Raw genomic sequence first — 15,538 nt, 5'->3', positions numbered from 1 at the left:
CACTTTGAGTGAGGGCTACCCAGTTAACATAGGGAAGGTAAAGGTGTCACCAAGATCTGCTTCTGATTGTCACTGATGGCCTCACCACCTGATGTAATCAGAGCATAAGACATATTTGGCTCCTTAATACCAAAAGACTTCAGAGAACTCACCAGGTGCATATATGTCCTGGTGCATGCATGTCCTGGAGCACACATGTCCCGGTGTATACATGCATGTACTGGTATATACATGTCCTGGTACATACATGTCCTGATGCATACATGTCCTGGTGCATACATGTCCTGCTTATTGTGTCTTTCACAGCACACATGTGATTTATGTGTCCATTTCATCTTCTTTCAGTCCGCCTGCCCGAGACCCTCCCTCCCTCTCAGGGCCTGGAAGTTCCTCCTTAGCCTCCCTGCCCAGCTGTAGGCTATTCAGCTCTATTTTGAACCAATCAGGGGGTGATGGAAAACAACGTTTTACAAAATCCTGAGTCCTACCAAAGTCCAGACTGCCGCAGGATCTCTGGGTACAGAAATCAGCATATGAGTACATATGCACAAAACATCTCCCAACAGGAACCTAAATGCCATTGTAAGGAAGCTGAAGAATTGGTTTTATTTGTTTGTTTTGATTTCTCGCCAATATTCTGCAACATCTCATGCACAATCTAATTCACCAAATCGTCATTCTCTATTGTCTTCAAATCACTGAATTTCATTTTTATAGTAAATCTTTCTATGTGCATACTCACACCTTACTGTTTATTTTGCTAATTATATTAAAATAATTTCGATTCAATTATTTGAATGAAGTGAAATTACTTGTGGTTGTTCATTACTGAGGTTGTATAATTTAATGATGTAAAACACATACCCCCAAATTAACATGTCCCCTGTTCTGATTATGATCTTTGCTCCACTGGGGCCTCCACTGCAGAGTGAATTAAATTGGTGAACCCCACCCTAGCATTTAGGCCCCCTCACATCAGACTGGCTTTCGGTCTCTTAGGCTTCTCTGAGTATTCAGTACTTACCAGACGACTTGAGCTATGTGTCCTATGCATGTTCTTTTGTCTGACTGCAAACCTGAATTCCCGTCAGTTTTTAATGCCTCTCTCTAAGCACAGGCTTCTTTTTTCCAGAATTATGGAATCGTTACTTATTTTTTACTCCACTACCACCCAATTCTTCTCTCTCAATACCTTTGGTTTGAATTTTGTCTTTAAGTGGACTCACTTTATACTTACATGTAAATTTACATGGGCAATCCACACTGAAACGTGATATTGTTTGATAAACAGAAGTGGATCACACACTTGAGTTTAGTAAAAATGTATATGAGAATGTCCTCAGTTGAGGCAAGCCCTAAGGCAAAGAGCTAAGGGTCAGGGATTGAAGACTGCAGAGAGACCAGCTTCCCCACTGCTTTGTAATTTACGTCTTATGGGTGTGTCTGAGGTACGCACTCTGCTCTTCAGACACCAGACAAGCAACTGAAGGACAAGAAGTGGTGCTTGGTCCTTTGCTGAACTTTGTTCCAAGCCACCTCCACCACTCTGGGAACACTGAGGAAGCTCAGTGGCCAGGGGGTATAGGTCAGGAAAATAGATCCACTCATTCGTTCTACAGCATTAGCACTGCGCCATCTTCTCCGAAATGTCAGGATGCTGGGAGGACAAGGGATGGGCTTTACCCTCACACTGAATGTGGGCAGGGATTTGGTGGGGCTATAACTCAAAAGGGATTCATGTATCCGAGGAAGAATGGAGGTTGCCAGACTTCCTGAATTCAGTCTTCTTTAGTCGTGGGCTTATGCATGTCCCTATCGTGAGTTAACTTCTCTGGCCTTGAAAGACCTTATAGAGCCGTTTTCTGCCCTGCTTCTGTGTCCTACCCATTCCCGTCGCTGCAAAATGCAGTCTGAATCCACACCTCTAAGGTAGAGACCCATCCAAAGCCTGTACTGTAACTGATTTCAAGTTGATTATCATCCCTCTTTCTTTTCCAGGCAGTGCTGAGCCCTCTCATAGCCATTGCGCTGAAAATATCCCAGATTCACGAGAGAACTGGCCGGAGAGGACCCACCGTCATCACCTAAGCACAGGGCGGCAGAGCACTGGGAGAGATGCTTCACCATGCCTTCTCGCTTCCTGTTTGTGCCTCTTAGGACTCTGGAGAAACAAAAGCTATTTTGCTGTTGGGGTGGGGGGTAAAAGGAGGGGGGATGGGGGGGATGTACCCCTTTTGATTTGATGTGTCCAGTTCTTCCAAATGCAGCAGGGTCTTTAGTTGTCTGTCAGAGCTTCACTACTGTTTAAGACCTGGATTTTGTCACACCAAAGCGCTTCTCCTTTTGAGTAAGATAGGGAACTATTAGTCACAGCCCCTGTATATTTCTGGTGTCTTGTGAGAAAATATTGTGAGAGACAGGAGAGAGAGAGAGAGAGAGAGAGAGAGAGAGAGAGAGAGAGAGAGAGAGAGAGAGAGGGTCTAAGGTCTTTGGGTGGGCAGAAGACTCCCCACCATAGAGGAAGACTCATTTGCATCTTTGTTCGGATCTGCCATGGTGGGGTTTAGAACCATTCTAGGAGACACACCCCTCCCACCGGCCATCCAATGGCCATGCTTCCCAGCCTGCCAACATCTCTGCACTAGCTCTCCTCGTCTTCTAGGGTTTTCTATGATTCACAATGACACACCTCCAACAAGACACACATGAAGGTGCTTTCCTTTCTTTTATTTTGCGTGTAGTATCCACTTAGCTGCCAAGCTGGCTGCATCCCTCTGAATGTAGCCATTTCTTGTGCAGTGGGGAAGGATTTTCCAGGGGCAGATGAAGGATTCTGAAGGGGCTGGAGTATTTAATGGGAGAGTTGTGGGCCCTCTGAGACAGAGAGGTGGATTGTCACAGCTGGCCCTCTTTGCCTGAGGGAAAGGGACCTGGCAGCTCCTGTAGGCACATGGACTAGGGCAGAGTCCTCTGCCAGGCATGGGATGTGTTTGCTTATGTTTGTCTCCCTTGGGAACTGCAGGTTGGCTTATCACACCCTTTGAGGAGGTGACCTAGTGCCCCTTTACTGTTAAGCAAGGCATGATCGCTGTCATCAAGGTCAGTGCCGCAAGGAAACATTCCCAGATAGGTGTTTGTTTCCGTTTTCTCTCCGCGCTTCTGTCAAAAACTTGCTAGGACATTTAGTAGCCAATAAACCAGAATTTCCTTATTTTAACCTCCATATAAGATTGTGGACCTCAGCTCCTTTGTGTCTCTTGTGGCTTTGCAATTCGAGCAGTGGCCACCAGTTCTAGCAGTGGCCACCTACAGTGATTAAATCAGTCACTCACAACTCTGTCACAACTGTTGGTCATTCTGACGACTTGGCAAACGGATTCTAAAAATAGGACGGGGGGGGGGAGAAAACACTGAGTTGCTCAAAATCAGTTTTGTGAATCAACAAATATTAAAATGGTATCTAGCCATTCACCGTAACATGGTTTACTTTGGAATAATGGGAAGGCGGCTTTTAGCTGAGATTTTTTTTTTTTTTAAGTTATAAAAAGTGTGTCACAAATGGAGAACTTTTGCCTTGTGGCTTTCGTTCTCACTATCTCTGGAGTAAAGGTCACTGATAATGTCTGTCCATTCATTGTCGGTAGGGATGTGGTCACTGTGATCTCACAGATCCTTGGGCTTGTCAGCTCTAGCTGGCCTAGCAAGTATTTTTTGTTTTCAAGTTCCTGAACTGAAATCATCTCTAGCTTTTAAGTTCAAGTTATTCTACTTCAACACTCTCTTTCCTTTTTGAAATGTGTATATAGTAGCCCAATTTATAGTCACCTATTTGCTCATTCACTCCTTCATTCATTCATTCATTCATTCAGTAAACACTAGTTGAGTAGCTTGCCCCAGGCACATTTCTCTTTTTGATGTAGTAGGAAGATGGATGAAGTTATTCTTGCTCTTAGGAATTCACAATTTTGGGAGAGTTGGCTGTGACAAAAACCCAGAAGTAATTGGAGAGATGTACATGTTACAGTAGAAATGCAAGCATGAGCTATGGGGACATACTCATGGGACACCAGAACAGGACACTTTTCCTAAAGAACAGGGTTTCTCAGGATCCGTAATTATTTGTATAACTTGCCAGAGGTTAATGGAAGCAGCAAGACGAAACAGTCTTTGTTAGCCAGGACTTAGAGACGAGATTGACTTTGGGGACCACAGTTGGTGTGGTGGGTGACATTCAGGCAGACACAGGATGTGACATCAAGGGCAGCGGATCTGAGAGGCCACCATTTTCTCTCAGCTATATTAACAAACAGTAGGTCTCCCTCGGTGACTCTAGGACATGGCCTGTCTTTGGACCCTCTCAAGTTCACACTGCTGAGGAATTATTTGTGCCTTAACCCGGGATTGCATGTGTGTATTCTTGTGTTATTCCCACGTGAGACGGAAGTCCGCAACACATTCTTCCCTACATGATGCTCTGCTTGTCAAAGATGGAGGCCCAATAGCCAGCCTTGAAGAGCAAATGACCAGAAGGTCATTGAGACGGCTGGAGGGTGAGTGAAGGCATTACTGCAGAAGCCTAACAAGGGGCTTGAGCTCAATCCTCAGAATCTAGGTAGAGGTAGGAAGAGAGACCTCATTCCAAGGAGTTGTCTCTGACCTTCATGTGTGTCCTGGCATGTGCCCCCCCCACACACACACAATCATCTTTTTTAAAATACGAATGAGCAGCATGAGACATTTAAGAGTTTTGTGAGAACCTGCACAGTAAATCACAGAAGAGGCTATGGTTAAAGTAAAGTAACTATTAGGGCTACTCTGGTGATCTTCTAGCACCAAGGGGTTCCCTCACTGCAGCATATGCCTCTGGAAAGTAGCAAACCACCACACACACAAATACATACACATATACACATATGCATACACATACACATATACTCATATAACCAGGACGTCATCCCATGCATCTAGGGGATTTGGAAATGTGTAGTATGTAATAATGCCAGGGAGGCATTTATAGGAAGAACCGGGGTTTAAATACCGTGCCTGCCAGATGCCAGCCATTCCCCCAAAACAAGAGGTTGCTTTGTTTCATTCAGGATTATTTAACTTCCTCGTCGTCCTTTTAAAAGAGAGGTGGGTACATAGATGTCTCAGATGGTAAATCGACTCCAAAAGTATTGCCCTCTGGCTTTCACAGGTATGTGTATCCATCCATGCATTCACACATAAGGGTAGCCACTTTTTAAGGAGAGAACATTTATCAAGTCTTACTGTTCCAAATTGCAGAATGTGTCCATTATATTTGCAGGTCATAAATGCTTTCACATAAGACATTTTAGATTGATGGTCATCCTCGATGGAGCCCTAAGCTAGAGTTGGTCACACTTAATCATGGCAAGAATGATAGTCTCGTGGCATTGTTTGGCCACCCACAGGTCAATATAAGGCCGGAGTGGCCAGATCCATGAGCTATGGCTGATGTAGAGGATGAGAAGCATTTGTGGATAATGAAAGGAAGATGACTCCATGCCCACAGCTAGTAAATCAGTGTTTGGACCATTGACAGTTACAAATGGCAAGAGATTATCTGGGGCAGCAGAGCTTAACAGAATGGCCGTTCCACTTCAACCAGCCGGAGGCCTTACCAGCAGAAACATCCCATGCAGTCGACAGCTCACCAGTGTGTAACCCTGGGTTGCCGTGGAACTTTATAGAATGAGGTGGGGACATGGGTTATAAATGCGTGACTTCCCTTCTTTCTTCTTCTTTCAGCACCTAGCGTGTAGGTGATCATAAATGATGCTTCATCAAAAACAATGCACTTAAGGAAATGTTGACAAACAGATGTGTCAGGGAAATCACCTGTAGGTTTTGCATGGAGGGGTCAAGGCAGAGCCCAATACAACACAGATATGCAAGGACCCAGCCAGCATCGTGTACTCTCTACTGACCTTGCCACCCTGATCTTCTTGGTGCTGGAGGCAATTACTTAAACTTGTTGATCAACATAAAGCTATCAACTGGGGCATGGGTATCATTCACGGTGGAGATGAGGGAGAGAAACAGTCTCTGCCATGGAGACTTTCTTCTCCTCATTGTCTCATAGTCCGAATGCTCTCTGCAATATCCATGGAGCCATGGCTCCCAACCCAGCAGCGTTCCATTTGATCACAAACCTGAGAAAGAATGAAGATGCCAGAGGTACTTTCCCCGAGAGCATCCTTTAGGGCATAAGTTATCATTCATTACAGGAGGACACATTGGTTTGACTTGTTCACTGGATTCTAGTTGGTGGGATTCTAAAATACAAGCCTTCTTTGCATAATACCCAGGTTCTTGACTCTTGAGTCAGAGCACATGTATCTTAGAAACATGTGAAGAAGTATGAATTGGTGCTGGTTTTTTTCCCTTTTTTTCTTTTTTCCTCTGACCCTCCCTCCCTTTGTTCATTGACAGAGTTTCATGTAGCCCAGGCTGGGTTCTAACCTACTATGTATCCAAGGCTGGCTTTGAACTCCTGATCCTCCAGCTTCTACTTCGCAAGTGCTTGGGTTGTAAGTATGTGTCCTCTTGCCTGCCTTTAGTGTTCTTTTTAAAATGGAAGCAATGGCTGCTGTCAGTGATGCCTGGGTTTGTGGAAATACGAACTCATCTTCATACTGTGGAGAATGTTACCATGACTTATGTTCTTCTACTGATTTGTGATACAAAAGGTGACAGAAAGGGGGAGGGGAGGGAAAGTCTGAGGTGATGGACAGTTGGCTCCGTGGGTAGGCTTGTTTGCTGTGAAAGCAGGAGGAGCTAGTTTAAATCTTCACATGGGCCAGGAAGATCTCTGAAAATTCACTTGCCAGCCAACCTACCTGAAACTGAAGCCCCTGACCACTCCATGCATATGCACACACAAGCACTTGTACACATACACATGTGTGTACAACACAGCCCACAAAATAAATTTTAAAAAGACTCCGAATACAAAATTTATTGTCTTACAGACTAATACAAGTTACACAAAACGAGTTCAACATTTGCTTTAGCCAACCCCCAGTTGCACAAAAACCATCTATTCTGTGTGTGAATCTGGTTAGAAGTCTCCTAATGCTGGTCAATCAGACCCATAGGGGAAATTGCCCTACAGAGGGATGAAAAGAAATGACAAGAAAGGAGTAATAAATTTCACTGCTAATAAACGATTGCTTTCCTGCTAAACAACCACCAGTGGCCTTCCTTCTAGCCATTCCCTCAGTGTCATGGACTCAACGCAGGGATTCACAAAGCTGTGCATCATGGACTAGCACTTCGGTTGGCATCATGTGTTGATCAGGATGTTCACAACCTGTGTGCTCAACACTGACGGGGAGTCGGAAACCATGGACGCCCAGTCCTACCTCGTTGACTCTTTCTTGGGAGCTTCATCTTTCCCTGTGAGTTTTCAAAGACTCGCCCATGCCTGTCACTGTGACTAGCCTCAGGCAGATGTAGGAAGACTGCACTATGAGGCAGGAGGCAAGGCTGACCTACTTTAGCTGAGAAGCCCAATAGAACTAAAGCCACCCATCTCCTTCAAGGATGGAAGATAATGCAGCGACCCAAAACATCTCTTTCTGTTAGCGATCACTTCTGAAATGAAGACAGCAATCTAAGCTGTGAGTTAAGCTAAGCTTTGTCCTGAAAGGACAAAAAAAAAAAAGACACCGCTAGCCTAACACAAAAATACAAAGTAGGTAACTTCCCTCGCCTCCTTCAGGTTCTTCGCCTTCCTTCAGGCCGCTGTTTTCTTGAACATGGTTCCTGAAGTCTTGAAGCCTCAATTAACCCATTGTGAAAATAGGAGTGGTCATAGCCCTCACCTTGTAAAGATGAGGTGAGGGTTAGATAAAGGGCACAGGAGGGCTATTTGGACCTGCTGTTTGGAAGGCATGGCGTAACTGATAGATATCAACACGGACACCTCACTCCCTAGAGAAAGAATTGGAGGCCAGGAGATGAAGATCTTCATCCATGTTCCAGTGCCTCACCCTGAGTGTCCTGCTGGCGTCCTTCCACCAGCATGTTCTCTGACTTCAAAACCTCCCACAAAGAAAATGGAACCAGGGAGGGACCACTGGGTTAAACCGAGAAGTCTAGTTCTCTCTCTGGAGACACCAAAATCATCCTAGTACTAGAGATGTGGCCTTACAAGTTTTAATCACTCACGTTCTGAATTTGGCGGGGGTGCATTTTTGAAAACTGCATAGAAACATATTTTAATCTGCACAAGATTTGTAGCAAGTTGTATATCAACCTCACGTTTGATTCTCTCTATCATGAATTAAGTATTCTATCTGGTCAACCTGAATCTATAAGAGCTCCTGTGTGCTTGTAGAAAGACCTCTTTAGGAAATAACACCTTGTGTTTGAACCATTTAGAAGCAAATGTTACAGTCTCTTTTATATAGAAAAAAAGACACACATAATTAAAATACAATGATACAAAACAACACTCCTAGGTTCCTAGGACATCTTCTATGGTGTGTGTGAGCGATGGTGTCACTCAGGGAGCCCACTCAGTGGGGTGACACCAGGGCTGCCACCCAAGCATCCTTTCCTTTGATTCTTTGGACACAGCATGTGAAGGGTTTTGGCATCCAACCCACAGCCAATGTGTCCCCAGGCTCAGGCTGAGGTGATGAGGTTAGGAAGGAGGTGGAAGGCCCCTTCTCTGTGGTCTAAGGTTCATCTAGGTTGGGCTTTGTGGGAATTTTCTGCACCCACTTCCTGCTGGTGGCTATCCCCTTCTCGAACCCCATGCTGCCTGGAAAGGCTAAACTTGAGTCCCCGGAACCCATAGTGGCCTTGCTCCAGTGCAGGGTGGCAGAGCAACTTCCCAGTCCCTGGCCAGCCTCTCTCCTCAGCAGCAGGTGAGTTCTGAGAGCTGGAGAGCAGCCCCGGCCTTCAGCACTGTGCTCGGTTCCTCAGCATCTTGTGTCTTCACTGTAGCTGCTGCATCTGCTATGATCTCCTGGTAGGGTGGCGGGGCCTCTGGTTGTGGGTCATTTTCGTCTTCATCTTGGGGTTCAAGGCTTGTCTCTGTATACAGAGGAGGAGGAAATCCTAGGAGCTCTCTCCCTGCAGAACAAGCCTGTTTCTCAACATCCAGGCTCTCTTCATAAGCCGGGGGGTAAAAGTCAGGCCTGTGGAATGAAATGCCACAAATGTGCATGTGTTATTTAGGCCTTGATGGTGAAGAAGCATATGTCTGCCTCTCTCAACTTACATTGTGTGAATCTAAACTGCTAAGAAACAGAGTTTGAAACAGATGTACTTTTCTGGCATCACCGATTTCTAAAAACTGCATGCACATCCTTCCAGAAGAACCCCCTGTCAGCCATAGCAGGTCCTCCTGTTCCAGACAGCATTCCAAGTGGTTCCACCTCGCTTGTTCTTTCAGTCTGAGAAACAGCCGTTCAGTGTGCCAACCTTATCAGCTTTAGGTGACACAGGGACTTTGACCATGTCAAATCCTTGTTACCATTCGCACATATCATCTTCTACTCCACTCTCAAAGCCTCAGACCTTCACAAGCAACAAAATAATGAATAGGACCTCCATTACATGCAGGTCCATGACAGAATAAATGCCACCACTCTCTCCTGACACATTGGCAAGCCCTGGGCATCTAGATTCAGAGAAAATATAGTAAACACTCCGGTTGCAAAAGACATCAGCTGAGAGCTTTCTGTGGGGCTTTCACTTGCAGGGTAGTAATGCCAGCCTGCCCATGCTAACAGCCATTCACCTCAGCTGACAGGCATGGTGGTTATCTTGCTCATCTAACTAATTTCTAAATGTTTCTGGCTCCTCCATCATGAATGAAGATAGGGGTGTGGCAAGTGGAAGGGAGACAGGGTGAGCCTACATGAGTTGTGTATTTATAGAGGTAATCTATCCAGTGCCAAAGGGAGTGTTTATGGAGGGTAACCACAACAGAGCAGAGCCTGCCATGTGTAGCCACTGCTCCACTCCAAATCTCCAAGCTGGAGGAGGAGGTGTCTACTGTACAGTGGAAGTCTTGACCTTTCCCAGGAATAGCTAAAGTTGAGTCATGGGGACAGAACGGTGAGCTCTTCCCTGGAACCACTGGAGAGATTGCCGAAAAGACTGCTCCCATGGATTCTGTCACTGTAAGAACACGCACTTGGATGTCACTGCCTCGCTACCCATTCTGAGTGCCAAGCTTTTGAAATACGGAACTTTTCAGGTCGACTCTGTGGGCTGAGCATCTCATGATGCAGCAGGAAGGGGCAATGAGGACGTCAAGATATTCGTGGTTTACTTTTTGAATACTCCACACAAGAGAATATATGAATTGGTAAATTTCAGATGCGTCATTTTCTATTAGCCAGCACACACACACACACACACACACACACACACACACACACACGCAAAAACATACACAAAAATTCATATGCATACATGAACACACAGACACACACAAAACCAAGCACACAAACACATGCACAAACATACATACATAAGGGCATATACACGCATGCACATTTAAACACACATACATGTACAGACATGCACAAACACACACACACACACACACACACAATCACTCTAGATGTACCCTCTAAATCACTCTGTTATCTTAATTTAAGATGAAACCCAAAGAATCCCTCGTTCGTCTAACTGACCTTGGAAGTGGGTTCTGACTGTTGTCTTGGTTATGTTGGATCCCAACAATACACAGTCACTGGTGAGAGGACTCTTATTCAAAGTACGTGGGATAATTAAAACCTGTTATGATCTTCCTACTCTTGCATGAAGAACACAAAAGGACTTATGGATTCTTACATTCTATACCTTAAGACACCTTATGCCTTAAGAACAATGTTCTTGGTGGCTGGAGAGATGGCTCAGTGGTTAAGGGCACTGACTGCTCTTCCAGAGGTTCTGAGTTCAAATCCGAGCAACCACACAGTGGCTCACAACCATCTGTAATAAGATCTGATGCCCTCTTCTGGCGTGTCTGAAGACAGCTACAATGTACTTATAATATAATAAATGAATAAATCTTTAATAAAAAACCAATGTTATTGTGTTTGGACAAGAATTAGAAGATCAATGCTAAGTCAACCAACCACAAGGTTACCTGAATCTTTGCCCCCTCCCTTTAGATAAAATGTAAATAACATGTGTTACTTGTGAGGGCATTAGTGGTATTAGTGATATGATGTTGCTGCAAAACTATCCCTAGAACTTTTGTATCACTCCAAACTACAATCCCATAGATTAAATAATAAACCCCCCATACACACACACACACCAGGCCTGGGGACCACTATTTTACTTCCTGTCTACAGGAGCTACTAAGTGTAAGCGGCTATGGCAGCTGCTTGGTATTGGTGTATGTGACTGTAGTGTAAGTGACTGTGGTAGCTCTTGGCATATGCAGAAATAGTACAGTCATTGTCCTTTCTGTCTGGCGGAATTCACTTGCCATAATGTTTGCAGTGTCTAACTATCTACGGCACGTGTCAATTAATTAATTCGATCTGTCTTAAGGCCAAGTGATATTGCAGTGTGTGTGTATATGCTGCTCTTTGGTTTTGCATCATTGTTAGCATCTTCCCTTGAATACATCCTTCATGCGAAGTAAGATCAGAACACCTACGAGATCAGTCATCTAGAACTTCCCTTAGTCACAGAAGTTGCTGGACTGACTTGACGTCTGCTTGCTTGTTTATTGTGGGACTGGGATTTTCTTCCTAACTCGGTACCCAGGTTATAGGGACCATCTAATCATCACCTGCCTTTAACTCAAATCACCCTCCAAATGTAGGAAGAACCTAGGGGTTGTGCCCCTTTATTTGTTTTATGTGAAATTTTGCTGTGGGAATGAGGATCTTACCTAAGAAAATTCCCTCTTACCTCATTGTTTTCCCCAAGGGCAGCCCTGCTCCCCCCATGCACAACAGTCCCAGAGCGCATTGCCCAATGGTGGAATCTTGAGCCTAGCTGCATAGCCTCCTGTAGTGGATCCACATGGGATTTTGCTTCAGTCCCCTTCCCACACTGCGACTCCTCTCAGCCCTCCTCTGGCGCTCGGCACGTACCTGTCTACAGTAGCCAGGGGCAGGTCCTGGAAAGCAAGGTGCTGTCTAAGCACGTGGTTGAACATCTCTTTGTTTTCGTTTGCTTGGCGGTAGGTGCCCCAGAAAATTCCACTCAGAAGGATCACAAAGCCCATAGGCAGAAGCACATAGGCCACGACCAGATTCCTGTGGGAGTGGAATATGGAGTTGGAGATGAAGAAGCCCCCCAAGCAAATCATCAGGAAGCCCGTGAGGAGGGAGAGGGCGCACAGAATCAGCCCAGTCCGGTTCTGCATCCTTTCTTCTCTGGAGTCTGTCTGACCCTGCCACTCCTCTGCTTCCAGGCCTGCTGGGGGAAGTGCGTTCACTAGCCGGGTCACAGCCTTATACACAGGAACAAATGGCCTTTGAACAATTAAATGAAGCAGGCACCGGGAAGCTATTCATTAACCACTGAAAGTTACTGTAATATCCTCCGGGGGAACCTAGAAACATAACATTGTGTCCTCCAGGAAGGGGAGGTTGCACGTAGCCAGTGTGTTCCTGGTTGGTGGGTGGGACCTCAGCTGCTCCCAAGTACTGGAGGAGAGAGAGGTCCGAACCTTTTGATTATGAAGGCACTGGTCTCTCAACCCTCGCTGCAGGGAAGTCTGCACTGAAAGGTAGAGAAGATAGCATCTCTCCGTGAACGATTGTCTCCTTCCGTTGTTTGGCAGAGTCCTTTCCCGATTTCATTTTCTCTTTCTGTACTAAACGGACATTTCACCAAGGCTTTTAGCGCCCTGTTTTGCCTATGTTAGTGACTCTGCCCTTCATTGTCCCAATATTCTGATACTGGGGAAATTCCATGGGAGCAGGTCAGGAAGCGATCCTTCTGTTGATAGAAGAGAATTCCAGAAGGAGCATACTGGAGAAGGGACTGGTGCGGGGAGGGGTGGGGGTGGGGGAACCCTGGTGTAATAACTGCTGTTTAATTCTGCTCCCGAATCCTTCCCGTTGGTGGGGTGCAGATACTGTAGCCCATCATCCTCTGGCTAATAAGTGCTGGTTAAGTATTTATTCTATATGGCTTTAGAGCAGGCCCACCATTCCTGGTTCGTTATACATGTTTCACCCAAGTCTCTTCCTGCTCCCTAGGAAAAAAAAAAAAAAGATCCACAGGCATTTGACCTAAGGGCATTCCCCCATAAAGCTACAGCATGTTGTAGCTATCAAGTAGACCAAGAAAGTACACGTCATAAATTCCTCCTATTACACCCTACCTACTCTCTGTCGTCCCCCACACCCTTTCACAGGGCACAGCAGCAGAGGAAAGGCTCTGAAAAATCTGAAACCTCCCCCCTAAAATCTGTCTCAGATGCTGCCCTCACCCCCTCCCCCGCATCTCTGCTCTGTGGCACGTTGCCCTAGGAATGTTTTGGTAGCTACCATACGCACTCGGCCTGAAGTTTCTTTCTCTCATCTCCACGGTCTGTGGCTGTAAACACCTCACTGTGCATCTGCTTCATGCCTTACTACGGACCTTTCTTTTATTTGGTGGCTTGGCACGTTCAGGCCGAGAGATTTCTCCCCACTGGGTCTCCCGAGTCACTTCTGCCTAGATGCTTTCCCCACTCCTCCATCGTCATCCCTGCTGTTTGCTTTTCCAACAGGAAAGTGTTTATTTGCGCAGAGTCATAGTATTTAGCCTTGTACCCGCCATTTCCTTAGCTCCACCTCCGTGGTAGGGCAGGAAGACACTGCAGATTAGGAAAACAATTGCAGGCACTTGCTCACTCTACCTACCGACCCCTACATTTATTAGCTTCAATACCAACCTTGGACCACTTCTATCCTCTATGCTTGGTGCTATCTTTGCGGTCTAGCCTTTATCTCCCTCGGTTTTCCCATCCTTGTGACAGTCTCTGATGACTCCTGTTGCCTATGTAATAGTCCCTTCCAAGGGAGCGGGAGCTGTACCTGGTGATTTGATCCGAGACAGTAACATATGACATCTCTACTTCCCTTCCCTCGGCACCAACAAAAGATATGGTTTTCCTGCCAGGATTCTTCTTCTCCAGCATCCCGGAGGTGGCTCCTGTCATTCTGTAGTAGTGTCTGGTTGTGTTGATGATAGTGAAAATTTCAGTGGAATAAGGCAAAAGTATAGAGAACCAGGGGCGGGAAGGACTGAGTTCCTTCATATCAAACGGAGGTTTCTGGGGCCAGGCTATTTCATGAGTCTGAGGAGAGATGTGGCATTGAGAGAGAATGTGGAGGAGAATCTTCAGCTCCCGAGTGAAGCAGAGTGGAGAGAAAACACCACTGTGGGAATATGAAGTATCTAGGGACCGCGCATCCTTCATGGTGATCAAGGAAAACCAACGGCCTTCACGCTCCCAGGTGTGTTGTGCTCTTTATTAAATGTTTATATTTAAGTAGTTGCTTGTTCTGTAGTCACTAAGCCTCTTCATAATTCCAAAATTGATCAAGTAAAAACATTTCAAGAAATAAAACAGTGTTGAAATACCACACGCTGAGAGAACGTATCTTACTCCTCAGGCATCTAAGATGGACGGAAGAAACCTGAACAGAAAAGCTGCAGTGACAGAAGAGAGAAGCATCAGTATCTTCAGAGCTGGGCACGATGAAGAGAATGCAGGGTCAGCAAACACCAGGACGCTTCCTTGGGGGTCACTCCCGGGACCTTCCATCCTTTGGCTGAGCTCTCTGGCTTCACCCTGTCTTCTGAAGCTACCGCCTTCTCAGGCCACTGTCTACTTTGTCTGCGTGTTCCTACCCAGCGCTGATCACGGAACGAGGGGCCATTGAACGGGAAGCTGCAGGATAATGACAAGGATTTTTATCCTCACAGAGGGTGCCTGGGACTGGTGGGGAAATGTGTCCTATGGATGGCATGCCTGTATCCATGAGAATGACTCAAAGAACCAGTGAAGTCAAGCCTCGCTCCTCCATCCCTGATTTCATTTCCTCTGGAAGAGACACATAGAAGATGCTGTACCTTTCAGTCAGTCTATTTCTGCCCCACTCCCTTAAACCCAGTGATCAGTAAAAGTGTGTGACAGTTGTATAAACTTACAGCATGACCACCACTGAAGGGCTGGCTCTCTAACAGACCCAAGCACTGCAAACATGGCGGCATCAGGAGGTCTTGCCCTCTCGTCTTCCCTCTGCCCTGTCAAACCATTAGATTCCATTCCTAAAGCTCGTCCCAAAGGTCTGTTCCCTTATTTGGCTACAACCTCCAAGGTCCACCTATGAAAACATCAAGGTCCAGAAAGCAAAATTCATTACTTGGCTACACTGGCTAACATGACTTACAAGTCATCCTATCACGGACTCCACCTTTTTCTCCTTAAAACCACTCCTCCAGAGACGCCTGCTGCTGTCTTTGCCCAATCCAAAGACAGCGTCCTCTTGCCCCACCTGTCCCCTCTGGGGTAATAAAATCTCCT

At 45.9% G+C, this 15,538-nt stretch overlaps 2 protein-coding genes across 2 annotated transcripts in view; one reads left to right on the top strand and one right to left on the bottom strand.

The window, feature by feature from the left end:
- Pgm5 (phosphoglucomutase 5) overlaps window positions 1-2,202 on the top strand; it is a 173,842-nt gene extending 171,640 nt beyond the window's left edge. Inside the window, exon 11 of the mRNA XM_032891741.1 lies at window positions 1,999-2,202. Coding sequence (XP_032747632.1) covers window positions 1,999-2,088 — 90 coding nt within the window. The 3' untranslated portion in view covers window positions 2,089-2,202. The remainder of the gene's footprint in view (window positions 1-1,998) is intronic.
- A 6,206-nt stretch (window positions 2,203-8,408) lies between these two features.
- Window positions 8,409-12,453, bottom strand: Tmem252 (transmembrane protein 252). Its single transcript, XM_032891740.1, has 2 exons — window positions 12,105-12,453; window positions 8,409-9,173 (listed from the first exon to the last, which is right to left on the bottom strand). The coding sequence occupies exons 1-2, from the start codon at window positions 12,377-12,379 to the stop codon at window positions 8,891-8,893; spliced, it is 558 nt and encodes a 185-aa protein (XP_032747631.1). The 5' UTR covers window positions 12,380-12,453; the 3' UTR covers window positions 8,409-8,890.
- Between the last annotated feature and the right edge of the window lie 3,085 nt (window positions 12,454-15,538).

The sequence above is a fragment of the Rattus rattus genome, chromosome 2 (assembly GCF_011064425.1).
Source record: "Rattus rattus isolate New Zealand chromosome 2, Rrattus_CSIRO_v1, whole genome shotgun sequence".
Lineage (NCBI taxonomy): Eukaryota > Metazoa > Chordata > Mammalia > Rodentia > Muridae > Rattus > Rattus rattus.
This window is presented reverse-complemented; position numbering and strand designations above follow the sequence as displayed.